This window comes from Terrapene carolina, unplaced genomic scaffold (assembly GCF_002925995.2).
Source record: "Terrapene carolina triunguis isolate 2854851 unplaced genomic scaffold, T_m_triunguis-2.0 Scaffold85, whole genome shotgun sequence".
NCBI lineage: Eukaryota > Metazoa > Chordata > Testudines > Emydidae > Terrapene > Terrapene triunguis.
In genome coordinates, this window is record NW_020664436.1 from 59,858,523 (window position 1) to 59,879,703 (window position 21,181).

Consider the following 21,181-nt stretch of genomic DNA (forward strand, 5'->3'; position numbering starts at 1 on the left):
ACTGATCACTGTGAAAACTACTAAGCACATGCAGCTCTTCAACATGCCATGCCTAGTCTCTGGGTTGCAATGAACACTGCAGGTGGGGTTCTACCATATTTGGAGGAGGGGAATATATGTGTAATTAAAACAAATCTCTTAAATGGTCTAACCACCCTCAATATACCTTTCCATTCAATTGTTTCTTCTGGGACTGCCTTTCATTAGATACTCTAAGCCAGTGGTTCTCAAACTTTTGTACTGGTGACCCCTTTCACATAGCAAGCCTGAGTACAACCCCCCCTTATAAATTAAACACTAATATAAACACAATTATAAATGCTGGATGCAAAGTGGAATGTTGTGTGCTGTTGAAGAGCTACTTCCTTCAAACACAGAGGTGGCTGTATTTCAGTGGAGGCTGAAAACTTTCATGTGCATACTGGCTTCATATAGAGTCTCATAGTATTACAAACACCCATTGTTAGCTCAAATGCAGGTCTCTTGCCCCAGCAAGAGACTCAGTTCTCTACTCAGGCAAATATCCATTGACATCATGGGTTTGGGGTGGAGGCTGACAGCTTGTGACCTTCTCAGGGGTCCCAACCCCCACTCAGAACCACTGCTCTAAGCAGTATTTAGTGAAATTAACTTGATAAACTAGCAACTCAGCTGACCCATTAAGAATGTTTAAATAGCACATCTTTTCATGCCACAACATCAAAATTGTTTACTAGGTGAGTTCTCCTGTGGTACAACAGTACATATACCAAATAGGGGCACCCTCAACAGGTGAAGCCAGAGACCTACACAGCCAGTGGCCTCTGATAGTGAGGTGTGCTATATACTAAGCTGCTTCCATTTCAGCTGACTTATTTTTTGACTAGCTGAGAGGAAACTAAGTGCTATAAACTTTTATTTACCAGTAGGTCATAATGCATTAAGAGCACTTACTGTTATGCTTGCCAAAAGGTACTTGTTTGAATAGGATAATGCCTTCTGAATGAGTACACAGTAGTAGCTTTCTAGATACATTTTACAAATTCCATTAATGAAAATATACTCAGTTACTATGGTTACAGCTACACAGGGATAACCCCTCTCCCCATGGCTGGCCAAATCAGCTGACTCAGGCTCAGTGGAAGGTCCCAGAGCATAGGCTCCAGTCCAAACCCAATTTTTAGCCCTATGAGTTCAAGTCCACTGACCTGAGCCAACTCCAGCCATGCTATTTTATCCTTGAGCAGATGTACCCTACATCTACAATACATTTGTTTACTGGTGGTAGAGAAGATGAGTCAATGCACAAAAATTGGTGAGAATTCGAGATTTTTTTCTGCCTGATTCAAGTAGCTTGAAAACAGGTGTTTAACTGAAATGCTACAAGATCCCTACTTAACAGTGAACACAGTATTATCTGTATATAAAAACAGCATATTTCATGCTCAATGGTATCAAAACAACCTATTTTTATTACTATCTCAGCATGTTAATGTAGTAAAGTGTACATCTTTCACTTGATACATAGCTCATGTAGAGTCTGACCTGACCTCTTGAAATTTATCCTACCCAATTACTGGTTTTAAAAAAAATTGTTCTGAAACTGAAAACTAAGACTGTCTTTTATGGCATACACTAGCATGAATTAAAGTTACTTCATGTACAGTAGTTCATCTGAAAACATGTTCTAAGCATTGACTCAAAGTGTAGACAATGTAAAAGATGACCCCTAACAAAAGTCACACCTAGATAACATTTATTTTATCAAAGTGGATGGTTCAGGTTAGAACTCATGCATGCAAGTGGCTCCTGTCTTAATAAATAAAAGCTTCCATTTCTCTCCTGTCATGTATGATCACACTCACTGAAAACTAAGGCAGAACCAAAGAGTCAACTAGGTAACAGGCACTTTGTTCCCAATTCAACCAGAAAAAATACAGCTCAACTCAGGTCTTGATGCACCCCCTCCCCCCACCCAAAACGTTTTTTAAACAAAAGGTTGTAAAAATAGAAAACCAAAATACAGAAAACATTCAGAGTTCTACACAATACAGAGTTATTCTACTCAATCATACATAGAACCAAAAAGTCTAAGAGTGTAAAACAACGGTCATTCTGACATGAATTTTGATTACCTGGAATATTTTGTATTCTCTATAAATACCAAATATTTGACAGCAATTAAAAAGTTTGGTAACTTAGTTGCATATACCAAGTCATACTATGTCTATGATGTCTTGTATAAGTACACAACTACTTACACATATTCAAAGAGCAGTTTGTGGGAAGAAGGATAGGCGAGAGATTCCACAATAGCTGGTTATACTAACCGAAGTATTTACCAAAAAACCCAGAAAGATACCAAATGATATCCTAAATAAATAGTTCGTTTTGATGAATATATACAAAGTTCCTGCTATGTTAGTTATCCAAGAATGGCATATCTGTGTCCATGGGTGCAGGAGCAAGTTCACATAAATAAAACAGTGTGGCTTCACTAGCTTCCGCCTCAGTCAGTGGCTCCAGCCGCACTAACTTGCTTTGAGTTGGTTCAGGGTCCAGGCTGCTTTCCAGAAGCTCATCCACTTCTAAGGGTTTGTCTAGGGAGGACATGGTTTCAGATGTGGAATTTCCACCCTCAACAGTTGCACCTGGACTCCCATCAAGGAATGCAAGGAGTGGAAAGGCAGTGTATTGAATGAGCTGTTTATCTACAAGGGAAGAAAAATAATACTTCAGAAACTCACTATTAGTTTACATGCACAGTCCTAATTCCAAAAATTTTAGTGTACTTTTTACAAAGCAAACCACATTATAAAAATATTTTTGAACAAAAATGGTTACTTTTTAAAAAAATTGGGCATACTATTGAAGTGTTGCAAGAAGCAAAGTAAACAGTTTATTGTTCAGATTTGTCGGAAACACCAACATTAAATCAGTTTTGTCTTTGCATCTGGTGCAATGCAAATTCTTCACAGTTAACTATTTTGGTTCTTGTCATGTTATCAGCATGAAGCAATCAAGCAGATAAGACCTGACTCAGCAGGATCTTGTTTTAACAAGAACTTCACAACTTTTCCTCTTACATCTTTTCAGCTGAACAACTATGAAGCTCTTCCTGCAAAGAAAGCCATGCCATTCGCTGTACTAACCTGATTTGGGCTTAGAACTCTGTGTGTCCTGTGAAGCAGGCTGAGGTCCATTACTCTTTGTAGTTTCTATTCCTTTTGTCTCCAAATGAAAAAAGAAACTGAAGTCAAAACTTAATCTGAAATAGGCTTTAAAAAACCCAGTCTGCATAAGTAACAAAAAGGTAACAACTGACGAATCCTGACAAAGTCTAACTAACTATTAAAATAACCTGCACTAGCCTGTAAAAAGATGATGTTACAACTGTATGGCAACTATTCATGTGGCTTAATGGATGCCGGTCTAGAAAATAACATGAAGTGAAACAGTGGTACATCCAAGTAGGAACTGAGACAGATTAACATTTATGGAGGATTACTGTTCTACAGTTAGACCTCAAATCGGAGGAGCATTAGCTTCTCTTCTTGGTTCTGCTATAGGCGCTAGTTTCACTTTCCTCATCTTTAAAAATGTTTGCTGTTTCCCCTAGATACCATGGTGATAAGCATGGTATAAAACTTTTACCCACCCACCCCTCCCCCCAATTTGTGCTGTTATTCCCTTCCAGCTACAAAGCAGAATAGGAATAAATTCAACTGTAGTTTTTGCATCAAAATTAGAGGTTTCATTAAGAAAATATGAAAATGCTTTGTCACTTCAGTAATGGGCACAGCTATAGGACAAGTTGTTCACCAACCTCCAACTGTGGCCTTGGCTACACTTGTGAGTTACAGCGCAATAAAGCCACCCACAGCGCTGTACCTCACTCCCCGTACACACTGGCAAGGCACGTACAGCGCTGTCTCTCCCTGGCTACAGCGCTGCAGGTACTCCACCTCCACAAGAGGAATGAGAGATGCAGTGTAGTGGCTACAACTCCCGGGCGTCAGTGTGAACGAGGAGTTAACTTGCTGCGCTGTGATAATCCCCTTATCAAGTGGCCACTCTTTTCATTGTTGTGATCGGCTCCGGGAATGCGGAAGTGCCGTTTCAAAGCTCCATACCAGAGAGAAAAAGCAAACATTTTGCTGTTTGCTTTGAGTGAGTGAATGAGAAGCAGGGGGTGCAGGGGGGTCAGAACTTGCAAGGCAGCCTGCTGACACACAGCACCCCAAAACCCACTCTCGCCCCACACTCCCTGTCACACTCCACCCCCCACTTTTGAAAAGCACGTTGCAGCCACATGAATGCTCGGATAGTTGCCCATAATGCACCGCTCCCAATGCAGCTGCAAATGCTGCAAATGTGGCCACGCCAGTGCGGACAGACTGCAGCGCTTTCCCTACTCAGCTGTACAAAGGCGGGTTTAACTCACAGCGCTGTACAGCTGCAAGTGTAGCCATACCCTGTATTTGTATTTCTCGCTACTGTAGACTTTGGAACTTACTTTTGTATTACTGATATGATCTGTGGGATTCATCTGCACGGAGCTTGTAAAAAGCTGAACAAGACAAAACACAGTTTTAAAATTCCAAATGTTGGTATATACTAAGTATAGGTCACTAAATATATGGGTGTAAATATTTTACTATACTTTATTAATTGTTTATATTATAGGATCTGAGCAGGATTGGGTCCCCTTTTAAAAGTTTGCCATTTTGTGCAAAACGTTTGCTAAGGAAAAGCCTAATTGTGGAGAAGACCTGCTACGTTTTGAGACTGCAGGGCACTGGTAACGCCCACACCATGGCAACATCTGTACCATGTCTAGCTCAGAACATTGCTGTATGTTAGTCCTCCAGTTTCAGAAACACCAGATTCAGAAAAGTGTGAACTGCCACACAGTTGACCAGTTAAGAGAGAGGAATGATAGGTAAGAGAACTAAGGACCAGTGGACTGAAACTACAGTCACCTCATTCATTTGAATTATAAATGTGGCAAAAAAATTCCACTCTTCTCTCCCCCGCTGCTTAACTTTGAAACTTTTCATCTGGAAATTAAACCTATGAACAGTAACATAGAATTCACAATTGTACAACATCTGCCTGGGCATGCATAGGTTTTTCCCTGAACAGCACACTTTTCAATATATACGGGCGGGCACCAGCCACTAAAACTGGATCTCCAGTCCCCTTATTCCCTTCTGTTTCCTCCTCTCCAAGTGTGTCATTTTCAGGCACAATTTGGAACCATTAGAATACATACTCAGTTCAAAATTTTGTGGCCCAGAATACACTTGGCCCTTGAGCCTTGGGAGCCTGATAAAGACTCAGAGTCCCTGCTTCCCCATTTACGAAGCGGGTCCTAGAACAGTGGTTTTTTTCAAGCTTTTTTTCTGGCAACCCAGTTGAAGAAAATTGTTGATGCCCACGACCCAACGGAGCTGGGGATGAGGGCTGGGGCAGGAGGTTGGGATGCAGGAGGGGGTCAGGGCTCTGGGCTGCGAGCTCTGGGGGTGGGTCCAGGGATGAGGGGGTTTGGGTGCAGGAAAGGGCTCCAGGTTGGGGGAGGGGAGTGCTGAGGGCTGGGGATTGGGCCAAGGGCTTACCTCCGGCGGCTCCCGGTCAGCGGCGCAGCCAGCATGCAGTGGCAGGCTTCCCGCCTGTCCTGGCACCGCGGACCGCACTGCGCCCCAGAAGCAGCCAGCAGGTCTGGCTCTTAGACGGAGGCACACAAGTGGCTCCACGCAGCTCTTGCCTGCAAACACTGCCCCCCCAGCTCCCATTGGCCGGAGCCAGTGCTCAAGGCAAGGGCAGCGCATGAAGCTCTGTGGCCCCGCCTACGACCCGGACCTGCTGCTGGCCGCTTCTGGGGTGCAGTGTGGTGTCAGAACAGGTAGGGACTACTAGTTTTTACTGGCCGGCTGCCAGGGTCCCTGGGTGCTGAGCAAGGTGATCCAGTGCCTTGCATTCCACGACCCAGTACTGGGTTGCGACCCAAACTTTGAAAACCACTGTGCTAGAAAAATCTACCTCATGGATCAGGCCTGAAGCCAATCTTTGGTTCCCTTATCCACTTTTGGCCAACTTCATGGAAGTACACATGCAGTTCTAGTCAACAGCACCAGTTCTTCTACTAAACATACATAAATTGGTGTAGCAGTTAAAAGAGCGAGCACTTCAGGGGCATTTGAAGCATTACACCAGTACTGAAGCATGCACTACTCTTTGTGCTTCCTTCCGACCCCACCCCCCTTTTTTTGTTTTTTTTTTATATATAAAGGGAACAAAATTAACTGCCACATTTGTCCATGTGGCACAGCTAAAGTAATAAGCATCAGGAAATACAAGAGATTTCTACAGTAATACTAATTCGGCTATTTTGAAGACAGAACCTTTGCATAGCTGTTTCCTTGTTATAAAGGCTGTGTGTTAACATTTTTAGTATGCAATATACAGGATGAGCAATAAGACTAAATTATAACTCTAGAAATGTTTGAGTCTTCCGATTTTAAATTTTATAATTGTGCAGGCTTTATAAAAAGGTGCATGAACTTTTTGAATTAAAATTTTAAATTAAGCTTTAAGATATCCTCTTGAGAAGTGTGTATTTGCATCCTCAATGATCTTGTTCATTACAAAATAAAAAACAGAGGAAGTTGCTAGAAATACATACATCAACCAGAAGATCAGGGTCTATGCTGAACTGTCGTCCTGACAGCATGGCTTGGAAGTCCTCTAAACTGCAATCAATACTGTCAAGATAATCCAATAGCTCAACTCTGGAAGATTAGAAAAAAAAAAAAAAAAAAAAAAAAAAAAAAAAAGGGTTATGTGTTCAGAAATAGCCGCAACACTTCTCCTGACACGGTGAAAAAAAATCAAGTGAGGTGCAGGGTACCCCATGAAAGTCTGTTATAAAGATACTGTAGCGAGGCGGTGGGATACCCCACAGCCCCGCTGAGGGCCGAACCTCCCCTAATACCAACGTGGGCAGAGACACCGGGTTCAGCGCCCGCCCCTCAGAGGTCACGGCACCAACCCGGAAGTATAAAAGCCTGCCTGCAGAGCTCAGTGAAGCCCACGCCGGCGGAGAGAGCAGACGTCCTTGGCCGAGCTCCCGCTTGGGAAACAGCCGCAGGCCGCGACCGGCCTGCTGACTTACCAGGCCTGCCGAGCCTACCTCTCGCCCGGTACCCCGAGGAGGACTGGCCACGCCTGCCCCGTGCCAGCTACCCCGAGGAGGAGCCGAGCCTGCTCCGTGCCAGCTACCCCGAGGAGGAGCCGATGCTGGTGGAGAGCACCGAGGACAGTAGGACGGCCCAGGTACCATACAAGGGGAAGTGTGGAAGTAGCCCGGGGGCAGCCGACCCCAGTCTGGCTGCTACACTGCCAGAGCCGATGTCAGTGTGTTGCGGCCAGGATCCCCACTGACAGCAGCGAGTTTCCGCCGCTGCTAGGGCCCCGGGCTGGGACGCAGTGGAGTGGGAGGGCCTGCGTCCCCCCTGCCACCCACTCCTTGGGTGGCAGACTCCCCCTTTTCCCCTGGCCTAGAGGGCCTGGGCTGCTACAAACTCTGACCCAGCCCCTGCTTAAGGCTTGGGTTACTGACTGACTATTTGCTTGCTGCCCCGCCCTGACCTAGGGCCTGGGCTGCTATAGACATTGCCTCAGCCCCCGTGTAGCGAGGCGGTGGGATACCCCATAGCCCCGCTGAGGGCCGAACCCCGGCCGAGACTACTACAGATACAGAAACTTTACAATTCACCCGTTGGAATAGATATAGGCAACAGTACCATCATCACTGCTTGTTTAAAACTGCACTGGCAAGTGCTGACAGGATATTTCTCTCTGCCTGGTGTCAAACAGTTAAGAATGTCTGACAGGATTGTCAATTTATACATCTGAGATTCACAAATCAATTTTTTACATTGTGACAGCACAGGAAGGCAACAGGCTGTGACCCATTCACAAAGCTGCTGTCTCCACAATAAAGAAGAGCAGAATTCACTTTCGGTTAATTAGGATTATTTTTAAAGCTGGAAGTAGATCCTTTTATATTACAAGCTAACAGTACAAAATGAGTCAGATGGTTGCATATGGGGATGAAAAGGAAGAATGCACAAGTGATTCATAAGACAATTTAAAAAAAAACATTCCACCAGCACGTGCTGATTGCAACTAACATTGTAAATAAGTAAGTTATTTCCTCTGCTATACAATCTATACCCTAAAGACAAACAATGTAGTAGCCTTTAGCTTGTGTTTTAACTTAAACCATTTAAAAAAAACCCCCACCTTTAGAGTGCAATAATAAAAGTCTGTCAGAGGGCTTTAAAGAAAAAAAAAAAAAAAAAAAAAAGGGAGTTCATATCCAACAAAGGGTGAAAAAACAAAAACAAAAAAACCATCCTTAAGGTGACCTTGCAGGGAGGGAGGGACTGATTTTGTGCCCTTGCTTGATTTTTTTATGATACATTAAGAGGGCCTGAAAGAGCAAAATACACATTACAAAGATGTTTCACATTTAAAGATTCAGACTGTGTCTATCTAGGCTGGAAGGTTATGACCAGAGAACCAGTAAAATACCGTCATCACAAAAGTAAAGAAAGTGCAAATATAGCATTTGTAAAAAGGGAATCTTAGACTAAAACAAATAAGTTTTAAATGTCACCTATTTAACTGAAGTAACATTTTGGATAAAGGAAGTCTTTAATTTTAACAAACACCTCCACCGTTCAAATTAAGGTGAAAGAGGTAAATATCTTCAAGACCTCCCAAGAGCAGACCTCCAGCCAAAACAGGGAAGACCAGGATTCCTGATATTTCTATGATCAAACATATAGGACAATATTTAAAAATAGCTTTCAGGACTTCTTTATATATAGTATTCCGCATTTTCAGTTTTTAAACCACTTTTCACCAAGTTACCTTTTTTTTTTTTTTTTAAATTAAAGGAGTTCAGGTTTTACTGATTAACACATGTATCAATCCAATCCACTCAATTCTCCCTCCCTCCGGTACTTATTTTTGTTAAACACTAATGCTTTACACGATTGTTATGTCCTGCAGCTCTGAGATTGAAGCAGTTCTGCATGGTAAAACCCAGCACGCACACAGTGAAGGTCAGAAAAAACAATGTTAATATTGTGCTATTTCTTTGCATCTGTTTAGTGCGGCACTAAGTTTAAATAATCTATCCTCCACAGATAAAGAGAAGGTAAAAAAGGTAAACATAGGGTAAAAACAAAAATATATGCCTGAATATCAGTGCTTAGAAATTTTCAAGAAGAGTAAAGATGGAAGGGAAGAGGATGCATTGTGCTGCAAGGACTACAGTACTGAGGTCAGGGCTCATGCTGACAGAATAAAGGAGCATGTTGAAAGCGAACGACAAGAAGCTTAAAGAAAGTGAGCTTCCAGATAAACCGTCAATATCAGGAGCTTTCACCAAGGCTTCCATGAAAGAGAAGAGACAGCACAATTATGTCAATGAATTTGTGCATGCTCTTTGTTTCACTGGACAACCGCTGTTAATTGCAGAGGGGCCTGCTGGTGACTATCTGACAATACTGTCCACAGAAGCAAAAACCCTTCCTAATGCAGACAACCTCACTCGTAAGTATCTAAAAGAAAAATGACAATGCTTTAGTGTATAAACACATGGAATGAATTAATGGAAACGTGGTGTCTAGATTGATTTTTGACAAGTCTTCTGATGCTTTGGCCTATCCAATTCTTGGCTTTTTGTTTTTTTTATTTCACTGACATGTTTGAAATGTACCAACAAATGTGGGAAAATGTGGCCACAATAAACAGAGATTCTGCTTCCGACATGGCTAAGTTTGCATGGGAGATTAAACTCAATTGAAAACCGGAGCTGCTACGTATTGCCTGTCCTGCTCATCTGACTACCATTGTCCTGTCAGCAGCTACTGCTACTGAAGAAATGAAGGACGTGAAATCTTAGATCACTGGATTTGGGGCCATTTTCAAAAATGCGAACAAGCTGAAGACTTTGCTTTACATAGTGCGAAATGAGTGCAGAGCTGACTGCCGATTACCTACCCCTGCTGTACCACAGCGGTGGATGAGCTTGTGCTTCGCTGCTTGTCATGTAAATAACGTGTGGACTGTTCTAATGTGTCTTTAGATCATCCTGAGTTTGTTGGTTCTAAAGCAGACACACTGAAAAAACTGACCACCAGATTCTGTGCACCCAGGCAATGTTTGTTGTTGAAAACTTGGAATCACTGTGGGACACTCAGAAAACACTGGAGTTTTCTGCAACTACTGCCAACATGTTTGCTAATACAGATGTTTACTAGATCCTGACGATGAAAATCTCAGCTGAATTGAGCACAAAAGCTGCAGGAGAAACATACGGTGAAAAACCCTGCTGTTTCTGGAAATCCTTCTGATTCTGGAACACGAGAAAAATAAAAAAAGTTCAAAGCCTTCACAGTGCTCAGCGAGAACTGAGAGACGACCATGGCCCATAATTTGAACCCCGAAGTGTTTGGTGCCAAAGATTCTTTTTGGAATGTCATACAGGTGGTTGCACCCCTTTCTCAAGGTTAATTTTGCAATAGACTACGATCATTATGCCAGAGTGTTCCAGACATTTGCTACTAAAGATGACATTTCAAATCTGAAAGGGGACTTTACTACTGACATAAATGTGCCTACCCCTGACAGTGTGAAACTGGATGTACTGGCTTTTTGGAAAAAAGTCATCAAGACACTTCCCAACTTCAGCAAAGTGGCACGGTGAGCTTTGAGTGTGCCCCCTGGATATATTGATGAAGAGTGCTCATTTGCAAAGTTGGCCTACCTCCAAGACAGGAAGAGGCTCCACATGAGTGAGGATACTTCGAAGAAAATTATGTGAGCATGCCTAAACCAGGATTTCTGGAAAAACTACTAGTTCTGAGAAAAGCAAAAAGCATCTTTGTACATTTAAAAAGTTTCAGTTATACTGTAGTAAAATGTGCATATTATGAAAGGTTTTCTTGTTCTTGTTTTTCCCTTTCCCCAGATTTTTTTTGTTATTGTTTTTAAAAAAACAATTTCATCTCTGTTTTAATGTTTGGAAAATAAACACCCAAAAATTCCTGGAGTGTTTTTAAAAAAAAAAAAAAAAAAAAACACAACAAACTTGAAAATGTGGAACACTATTTATATACCATAAAGCAGCAAAAGAGCACAAACTCAATCTTTGAACAATCCATTGCAGGGCCTCTAAGAGTCTTTCAGTGAAAATAGTTAAAGAGGCAGTTGATATGAAGGTATCAACTTTAATTTAGTCAATTGTTTTAAAAGCATCAAAGCTACTCACTTTCCAAGAAGGTTGATGTTCTGTGAAATTACTCCATTCTCACTGAGTATGGAATCCATCATTGAGACAGGGTCTTCTGCAGTTAGAGTTGACTGGTTGTTCAGCTGAACAGCACTAGACATGAGGGGGCTTGCACTGTCACTGACAGGACTGAGGGGATCACTGGCTGGGATAGTGATTGGTTCGATATTTTTATCCCCTTGAATTACAGGGATGTTGTCATCCTCATTATCATCTTCTACAATTACAATATCAGGAGAATGACTACAGCTGCAATACATAAAACAGAGGGGTTAAACTCTGAAGAGGCAACAACTACCTCCTTCAAAGTCCTGCTGTAAGGATTAAATAGCTGCAAAGCACTTTGAATATGTAAATAGTGGCTAACTCTTTAGTTAAGGAATCTAGATTTCCATTTTAAGCCCCATTTTAACCTCTCACCATCTCCTCAAATTTTGATGGCAGTAACAAAAACATGTTTAAAATACAGTAAAAAGAATCTCAAGAAATTGGAAAAATGAAGATTAAGAAGCTAACAACCATCTTTAATCAAAAATACTTGGTTTTAAAGTTTCCCTGTTCTCTTACATTTTAATAAAACTTTCTCAGCAAAGTAGGTTAGAAGGACAATTCCAAGCTTCACATTCAGATGAAGCTTGTTAGGGGACAGTTATAGGGCATTTTCCAGGGATTAAATACTTCAAAATCATTATGGAATCTTAATTCTTATGGACTGGAACTAGAAAGGCTGAAGGTATCAGGCTAGACAAAGCCAGTTTTATTTTGAGTCATGCCTGTTTGCTACTATTTTCTGATTCTGGAGGATTAAGTTTTACAGGACCAGGAGAAAAACAAAACAAAAAAAACACTGAGAGGAACGCCAGTAGGTGGTTATGAGAGAAGGTGGGTACTAAGAATGGGAACTGAAGGGGCTGGTGAAGAAAAGCCAATCTTGTCATGGCTGATGAGCTTAATTAGGCTCAATGGGCAGTTTAAGCATTTAAGTCTCACAGATGCAAGGGCTAATAGGATCCTGGGAAGTGTACTCTTCTCCCCTTTTACTGCATTCTGATGCTCCCCTGGCCCTATGCAAAGGATCCCAGAAATGAAAAAACCCTGCCCCACAATTCTCACAATGCCCTTCTAGTACCCACAACTCATTATTATGCAGCAGGTCACAGACAATGAAACATCATTTCCCTCCATGATGCCAGGGAGAAAAACACAACTTTCACAAGTGTTTAAAGTATTAAGGAAATGCCACACTTTTAAATGGGTATTTTTTTAAAAGACTAATCTTCACTCTAAACTTACTGAATTTCTAATGCTCTTTTTAAATATAAAAAAAAAATCTTATTGTTGTAGTTTAAACCCTTAAATTACTGATGTATACTCCCACTTAATGTCATTTTTCTGTGGGGGGGTGAGGGGAGGAGTAAGCATCAATTTGCCAAAACCAAATCAGTGGTTTAAGTCTCAGACAACAAAATCTGGATTTCAAATCCATAAAGCATAAAATATACACTATTATGCAGTGTAAACCAAGGGTTACATTGGGAGACAATCCTTGAGCCAGAAGTACTGAGATTATCACCTGCTTGTACCTGAGAGTGTACTATAAAGATAGGTGTGGACAACAGGTAACGTATGTAGCACAGAATTAAGGAGTAAAATGGGGGGAATGTACACAAGACTCCTCTTGAACTATAGAACTGAGAAGGCTGGAGGACTTCCAGTCTCCAAAGGAAATCAATGATGGTGGCGGCTTGCAGTCAGCAAAAAATGACTGAAATGTTCAGAGGGCAACATTTACACTTGGCAGAGATAGCAGGACAGCTACCCTCAACAGCATTAAAAAAAAAAAAAAAAAAAAACATTAAACTAGGGGGGGTTCCAATCTTGTGCTAAGGAAGTAAAGACCAAGAAATGAGAATAGCGTACAGATGGCACTTCTAGAAAAGTAGTATATGCCCCAGTGATCCTTCATTTTTAAAAATATTTTATTTTAGCTGAATTCTCATCCTAGCCACACTAAGCTACAACTGCCAAATTGTCCTGTGAAGCCAGTGCAGAGGCCTGGAGTGCAAAGGATTTGCATATGTATAGTAACTTTCAGTAACTTGCTTCCTTTACTGAAATGGAATTATACAAGATATATCTCAACTGTATTGTGTAGATCTGAATTAGATTTTAAGGTTAGGATCTCCCTGTCTATACTGAACTGCTGAGTGCCCTCTGCACTCATACAAACATTTCTTACTTGGAAGAGTCTGACGTAGCATCCTCATTTGTTTCTGGAGTAATGGGAGCACTTTCTTCTTCACCCATAGTATTTTCTTCCTCACCAATATCATCAGTGACATCATAAATAATTATGTCATCTGAAATCTGCTCCCTCTGCTCCAGTCCCTCAGTTCTGCTGAGTGGTACCTGAGAATTATAAAAGCACAACTACTATAAAGAAAAAGAACCAAATTTCCAAACTAAAAATCAGACCCAAATACAACACTTCAATTAAGAGCCCTAACTGAATCCCTAATTTTTAAAAAAAGTTCTGGATATCCTAGGAAAACCCTTAAGACACAAGACACTTTTTCCACACAGATTTTTATTCATATTTTAATTATTTGGCATAAATAATTTTGTAACAGAATATTTAAACAATTAGGCATATAGCTGTACATTTTGCTGAGTGATGAATTTATTTTGGGAAAGTAGTTAAAGATGATTATAACAGTTATAATCCAACCAAGGATCAGACAGTGTAAAACAAAATAAGCCAAAAACCTTGGAGAGTGATACAAAAATATATCAGCACTGTAAAATCAACAAGAACAGTGTCACAACAGAAGCTGGAAATTTATACACACATTACAATGGAAACAGTTTAACTACCAATCCTAATCTGCCATTAAAGTAGTTCATTGGCATGCAGCTGCTATTCACTTCAAAACACTCTTCTCCCCCTCTTTTGCCTCACTTTTAGCTGATAAATACAGCACAACTACAGCCACTATAGGGCACTCCTGTTAATACTTGTTTACCTTTTTCCATCCCTCCAGTTGCCACATGAACAAATAATGTCCACTTCAAAATGAACTTACATGATGGTTTTTGTCAGCTGATTCTTTGACGATCTGCTGAAACATAGTGGACTTTGGAGGTCCATTGGTATTCAGAAGTAGTGGCCTAAATCAAAGGGAGGTGGGGGAGAAAAAGTCAGTTGCATGAACACTACTAAAGCATGAATAATGTTTCTAAAGAGAAAAACAGCCCAGCAAAAGAAACCTGTATTAGCTGGTTAACATTGACAACATTCCCCCCCCCCCCCCAATATTGTACTTACCGTTTACGTTTTAGACTCACTAGCTGGTTATTCTGCACCAGAGTAACAATGAACTGTACAATCTACAAGAAAAGGAAGATAAGTAAACACTACCATGCCAGGTTTTGTCAAAAAACAAAAACAAAACAACAATGGTAGCCCACAGCAGTACAAACTACAAAGTTTACCATACTTAGAATCACAGACTTACGAGGGACTGCAAAGGTCACCTAGCCTAACCTCCGGCCAAGATGCAGGATTTGTGTCTAAACCATCCAAGACAGATGGCTATCGAGCCTCCTTTTGAAAACCTCCAGTGAAGGAGCTTCCACAACCTCCCTAGGCAGTCTATTTCATTGTCTTACTGTTCTTACAGTTAGGAATTTTTTCCTGAGATTTAATCTAAATCTTCCACAAACAATTTCACAAGTTCACAGGAATGATCAGTGTTGTATAAAAGAGATCCCCACCAACAACAGGAAAGTGAGTATCTTACGGAACCACCCCCCAGTAAATGCTCTATAGGTACAACATGGCAGAAATGTGATCTCTGGATTTCAAGTTATTTTACAAGGTAGTTTCACATGAAATTTGTGAACTGGAGGTTGTCGAAGAAATTCCCAGCAAAAATATCTTCAGAAGAGAGAAGTTTTCTGTAACAAAAATGAACACAATTCACTGTCAAGTCCAAAAACCAAGAGATCCAGATGCCACATGGGAAAGAGTAAAAAAGTGAATGTTCTCTCAAATGCTCCAATATTTTACTACTCCCACAGAAACATGTGGTACAAAAAAGAAAACAGCCCAAATTTGCTCCATTTTCTGCTCTTTAAGAAACTTTTAAAATTTGCTATTTACAAAATATGTTCTTAAGAAAAGAAGCAAAACTATAAGAACATAAGAATGGCCCTACTGGGTCAGACTAAAGGTCCATTTAGCCCAGTATCCGGTCTTCCAACAGTGGCCAATGCCAGGTGCCCCAGTGGGAATGAACAGAACAGGTAATCAAGTGATCCATCCCCCGCTGCCCATTCCCAGCTTCCGGCAAACAAAGGCTAGGGACACCATTCCTGCCCATCCTAGCTAATAGCCATTGATGGACCTATCCTCCATGAACTTATCTTGTTTTTTTTTTTAACCCTGTTATGGTCTTGGCCTTCACAACATCCTCTGCTAAGGAGTTCCACAGATTGACTGTGCGTTGTGTGAAGAAATACTTCCTTTTATTTGTTTTAAACCTAATGCCTATTAATTTCTTTTGGTGACCCCTAGTTCTTGCATTATAAGTAGTAGTAAACCACACTTCCTTATCTACTTTCTCTACAACTGTCATGATTTTATAAACAATCATATCTCCCCTTAGCGGTCTCTTTTCCAACCTGAAAAGTCCCAGTCTTATTAATCTCTCCTCATACAGAAGCCGTTCCATACCCCTAATCATTTTTGTTGCCCTTTTCTGAACCTTTTCCAGTTCCAATATATCTTTTTTTGAGATGGGGCGACCACATCTGAACAGTAGTCAAGATGTGGGCATACCATGGATTTATATACAGGCAACATGATGATATTTTCTGTCCTATTATCTATCCCTTTCTTAATTATTCCCAGCATTCTGTTCGCTTTTTTGACTGCCGCTGCACATTGAGTGAATGTTTTCAGAGAACTATCCACAATAACTCCAAGATCTTTCTTGAGTGGGAACAGCTAATTTAGACCCCATCATTTTAAATGTTTAGTTTAAACATTAATGCTTTCCAATGTGCATTACTTTGCATTTATCAACATGAAATTTCATCTGCCATTTTGTTGCCCAGTCACCCAGTTTTGGGAGATCCTTTTGTAGCTCTTCGCAGTCTGCCTGGGTCTTAACTATCTTTAGTAATTTTGTATCATCTGCAAATTTTGCCACCTCACTGTTTACCCCCTTTTCCAGATCATTTATGAATATTTTGAACAGGAGTGGTCCCAGAACAGACCCTTGGGGGACACCACTATTTACCCCTCTCCATTCTGAAAACTGACCATTTATACCTACCCTCTGTTTCCTATCTTTTAACCAGTTACCAATCTATGAGAGCACTGTCCCTCTTATTCTGTGGCAGCTTACTTTGCGTAAGAGCCTTTGTTGAGGGACCTTGTCAAATGCTTTCTGAAAATCTAAGTACACTATATCCACTGGATCCCCTTGGTCCACTTGCTTGTTGACCCCCTCAAAGAATTCTAGTAGATTGGTGAGGCATTATTTCCCTTTACTAAAAATCATGTTGACTCTTCAACAAAATTATGTTCGTCTATATGTCTGACAATATTGTTCTTTATTATAGTTTCTACCAGTTAGCCTGGTACTGAAGTCAGGTTTACAGGCCTGTAATTGCCAGGATCACCTCTGGAGCCCTTTTAAAAACTTGGCATCACATTAGCTATCCTACAGTCATCTGGTACAGAAGCTGATTAAAATGGATAGGTTACAGACTACAGTTAGGCAACTGATATGCTGTAAAAATAGTCAAACAAAATACTTCGATAAAAGGATTAATGTATTTTAAAACTAAAATTTCGTAATTTAATATTTTAAAATAAAAGTTCAATAAACTATTTGCTTCTATATTCTACCTACCACCAAATCTACTGATCTTCCTCTACAAAAGCAAAAACCCTATTCCCTGAGACCTTGGAAAATCCTGTCCACCATTGTAGCTTTTTGAGTTGACAACTATGTTTTTAAATCTTTAACTACATACTATATGGCTTAATTCAAATTAACTTTTTAATTGTATTTCATTTTCAGCATCAACAAACCATGCCGTGTTGACATCAGCTAATAAGTGACCAAAAACATTACTTTGTTCCTAAAATGTATTTTAGAATTTAATCACTTGAAATGCTGCAAGTTATTCACACAGAATTCTGCTGGGGATTCTACCAATGGAGGCCATCTCCAAAACTGGGGAGGGAGGGAAGGAAGGAAGCCAATTTAGAGTTGCCCTGGAGAGGGTTTTCCTAGGAAAGTAAAGAGGCAAACATGATGTCATCCCTGTAATCCTTCCGTGTCTTTATACACTGCCACATGCTGAGTTAATGCTCATTTTACAAAGATTAAAAGATCTGGCTATTTTGAAGAAAACTAGATTTCACATAGCATAGTACTGAGGTAGTCAGAGTAAGGACAACATAAGTCATATGTGCACATAAAATATATCTAATCAGACAGAAGCAGCTGTATAATCCACAAATGAAGTCTTACCTTTCGAATAACCTGTTGCTGCTGCAAGTGTTTTGCTCTCAATTCTGCCACTTCCCTCCAAAGAGATTCATTTTCCCTGTTTCAACAAAAGTGATTTAGAAAGCTAAACTCAAACTTAAGAAGCCCTTATTTTTTGTGAAACTGTATTAATGTAATACAGGCTCAAAGACATTTCACAAAGCTATACATCCTTCCTATGAAGTACCATTGGCAGTAGCCTTGGAAGAAAGTTACATAGCACAGAACTAGGGTGACCACACAGCAAGTGTGAAAAATCGGGACAGGGTGGGAGGTAATAGGAGCCTATATAAGAAAAAGACCCAAAAGTTGGGACTGTCCCTATAAAATCGGGACATCTGGTCACCCTACACAGAACCCAAAGCAGCCCATGGGAATGGTCTGATTAGAGCTGGGCAAAATTTGAAAAAATAATTTGCCAGAAAATGCTATTTCGGTCAACAGGAAACTATTCACAAATCTGATGCAAATTACCCAAATAATTTCAGCCAGAAGCATGGGTGGCACCGATGCCTCTCCTGTAAATTTTAGCCTAGCAGTTAGGGCACTTGTCTGGGCTATTGGAGACCCCTCCAGTTCAGTTCCCCTTTCTGCCTGATGTGGATTAGGAATTTGAACTGCGGTGTGGAAGACCAGAGTAGAGTGCCCTAACCCCTGGGATACTGGACAACACGGAGTGGGCATGTCTCAACTCTCCTGTCAAAGCTGTTCCACTTTGTATAAGATACCTGAACAATCACCGGGCCAGAGACAGAGTGAGTATTCTATAGCCTGGAGGTCAGGGCACTCACATTGACGGGAGACCACGTACATGTCCCTGTTCCAATAATGAATTTATACACTGTGAAATAGCTTCAACAGGACAGACAGAGATCCACACCAGAATATGCAATAGCCTAGTGATAGAGCACTCTCCTGCAATACCCAAGACCCGGTTTCAAATTGCTTTTCCATATCAGGCTGAAGGGGAAATGAACCCATGTCTCCCAATCTTAGGTGAGTGCCCTAGCCACTGACAGCTAAAGGTTATGAGAGGCAATACCACCTTCCTCCTGTCATTCTAGCCCTTCTATTCCTTTGTTTTTATGCTAAAAGCTCCCTGGAAACCAAATGGTTCATTTCAGGACAAACACAATGTTTTATTCAACTCCAAACAAAATTTGCTGAGTTTTTCAATTTGCCAAAGTTTTTCTGGGAATTTTCAGATTCTGTTCAACCCTTTATTTCATTTCTTTGGAACTACCAGTGAACCAAAAAACAGATATCCTCCCTCATCAAATTATCTGAGTGCCTTCATTCCCTTCAGCTATTATTCTATAGTGTAATCTCTCCAAATTAATTATATCTTCAAAAGATTTAAAAAAAGAGTATGACGTCTGAGGGCTGGTCCACACTAAGCCCCCAGTTCGAACTAAGATACGCAACTTCAGCTACGTGAATAACGTAGCTGAAGTCGAAGTATCTTAGTTTGAACTTAAAGGTACCTAACGCGGGTCCACACACAGCAGGCAGGCTCCCCCGTCGACTCCGCCTACTCCTCTCGCGGAGCAGGATTACCGGCGTCGACAGCGAGCACTTCCGGGATCGATTTATCGTGTCTAGACAAGACGAGATAAATCGATCCCAGAAGATCGATTGCTTGCCGCCGAACCAGCGGGTAAGTATAGACAGCAGTCAAAGAGAATAAGAGCCCACATGAATATAAGCAGCTGTCTATCTCAAATTGCCAGTTTGCTGACTGGAATTTTACATTCACAGCCTGTGACCTGTCCATGACTTACTATGTACCCCTAACTAAAACTTGGGCTGGGGACCAGGGGTGCTTAGGGGGAGGGAGCGGGGAGAGAGACTGTCTGGGACTCCCGCAGGTGCTGGCCCGGAACCCCCACTGGTGATGGGGGAGGGGGCATTGGCGGGCTGGCAGGGGCTCTCTACCCAGCTCCGCATGTCCCTGCGGCTCCCAGCTAAAACAATCGCACTGTTAAACAATAGAAAACCATTTATTTAAATATTTTTTGATATTTTCTACATTTTCAAATATTTTTATTTCAATTACACCACAGAATACAAAGTGTACAGTGCTAACTTTACATTTATTTTTTTAAAATATTTGCATTGTAAAACAAAATAGTATTTTTCAATTCATCTAATTGAAGTACTGTAGTGCAATCTCTATCATGAAAGTTAAACTTACAAATTAGAATTATGTACAAAAAATAACTGCATTCAAAAATAAAACAATGTAAAACTTTAGAGCCTAGAAGGTCCCCTCAGTCCTAGTTCTTGTACAGCCAATCACTCAGACAAACAAGTTTGTTTACATTTGCAGGAAATAATGCTGCCCACTTCTTGTTTACAATGTCATCTGAAAGTGAGAATGGGGGTGTAGCAAGTTATTTACGTGCCAGATAAAGATTCACATGTCCCTTCATGCTTCAACCACGATTCCAGAGGACGTGTGTCCATGCTTATGACAGGTTCTGCTAGATAACAATCCAAAGCAGTGCAGACCGACATGTTCATTTTCATCATCTGACTCAGATGCCAGCAGCACAAGGTTGAGTTTCCTTTTTGGTGGTGCGGGTTCTGTAGTTTCCACATCAGAGTGTTGCGCTTTTAAGACTTTGTCCCTCTCAGGTTTTGGAAGGCACTTCAGATTCTTAAGCCTTGGGTCGACTGCTGTAGTGATCTTTAGAAATTTCACATTGGTACCTTCTTTGCATTTTGTCAAATCTGAAGTGAAAGTGTTCTTAAAATGAAGAACATGTGCTGGGTCACCATCTGAGACTGCTATAACATGAAATATATGGCAGAATGCGGGTAAAACAACAGGAAACATACAATTCTCCCCCAAGGAGTTCAGTCATAGATTTAATTAATGCATTATTTTTTGAACGAGCGTCGTCAGCATGAAAACATGTCCTCTGGAATGGTGGCCAAAGCATGAAGAGGTATAGAAATGTTTAGCCTATCTGACATGTAAATACCTTGCAATGCCAGCTACAAAAGTAGAATGTGAATGCCTGTTATCACTTTCAGGTGATGTAAATAAGAAGAGGACAGCATTATCTCCCATAAACGTAAACAAACTTGTTTCTCTTAGTGATTGGCTGAACAAGAAGTAGGACTGAGTGGACTTGTAGGCTCTAAAGTTTAACAGTTTTTTAATGCAGTTATGTAACAAAAAAAAATTGACATATGTAAATTGCACTTTCACGATAAAGAGATTATACTACAGTACTTGTATGAGGTGAACTGAAAAATACTA

At 40.9% G+C, this 21,181-nt stretch overlaps 1 protein-coding gene across 1 annotated transcript in view; it reads right to left on the reverse strand.

Moving 5' to 3' along the window:
- Positions 1 to 580: 580 nt before the first annotated feature.
- HSF2 (heat shock transcription factor 2) overlaps positions 581 to 21,181 on the reverse strand; it is a 42,658-nt gene continuing 22,057 nt past the window's right edge. Inside the window, exons 5-13 of the mRNA XM_024192613.3 lie at positions 17,896 to 17,971; positions 14,673 to 14,734; positions 14,431 to 14,515; positions 13,587 to 13,756; positions 11,327 to 11,596; positions 6,665 to 6,770; positions 4,496 to 4,549; positions 3,132 to 3,210; positions 581 to 2,690 (exon numbers count right to left, since the gene is read on the reverse strand). Coding sequence (XP_024048381.1) covers positions 2,401 to 2,690; positions 3,132 to 3,210; positions 4,496 to 4,549; positions 6,665 to 6,770; positions 11,327 to 11,596; positions 13,587 to 13,756; positions 14,431 to 14,515; positions 14,673 to 14,734; positions 17,896 to 17,971 — 1,192 coding nt within the window. The 3' untranslated portion in view covers positions 581 to 2,400. The remainder of the gene's footprint in view (positions 2,691 to 3,131; positions 3,211 to 4,495; positions 4,550 to 6,664; positions 6,771 to 11,326; positions 11,597 to 13,586; positions 13,757 to 14,430; positions 14,516 to 14,672; positions 14,735 to 17,895; positions 17,972 to 21,181) is intronic.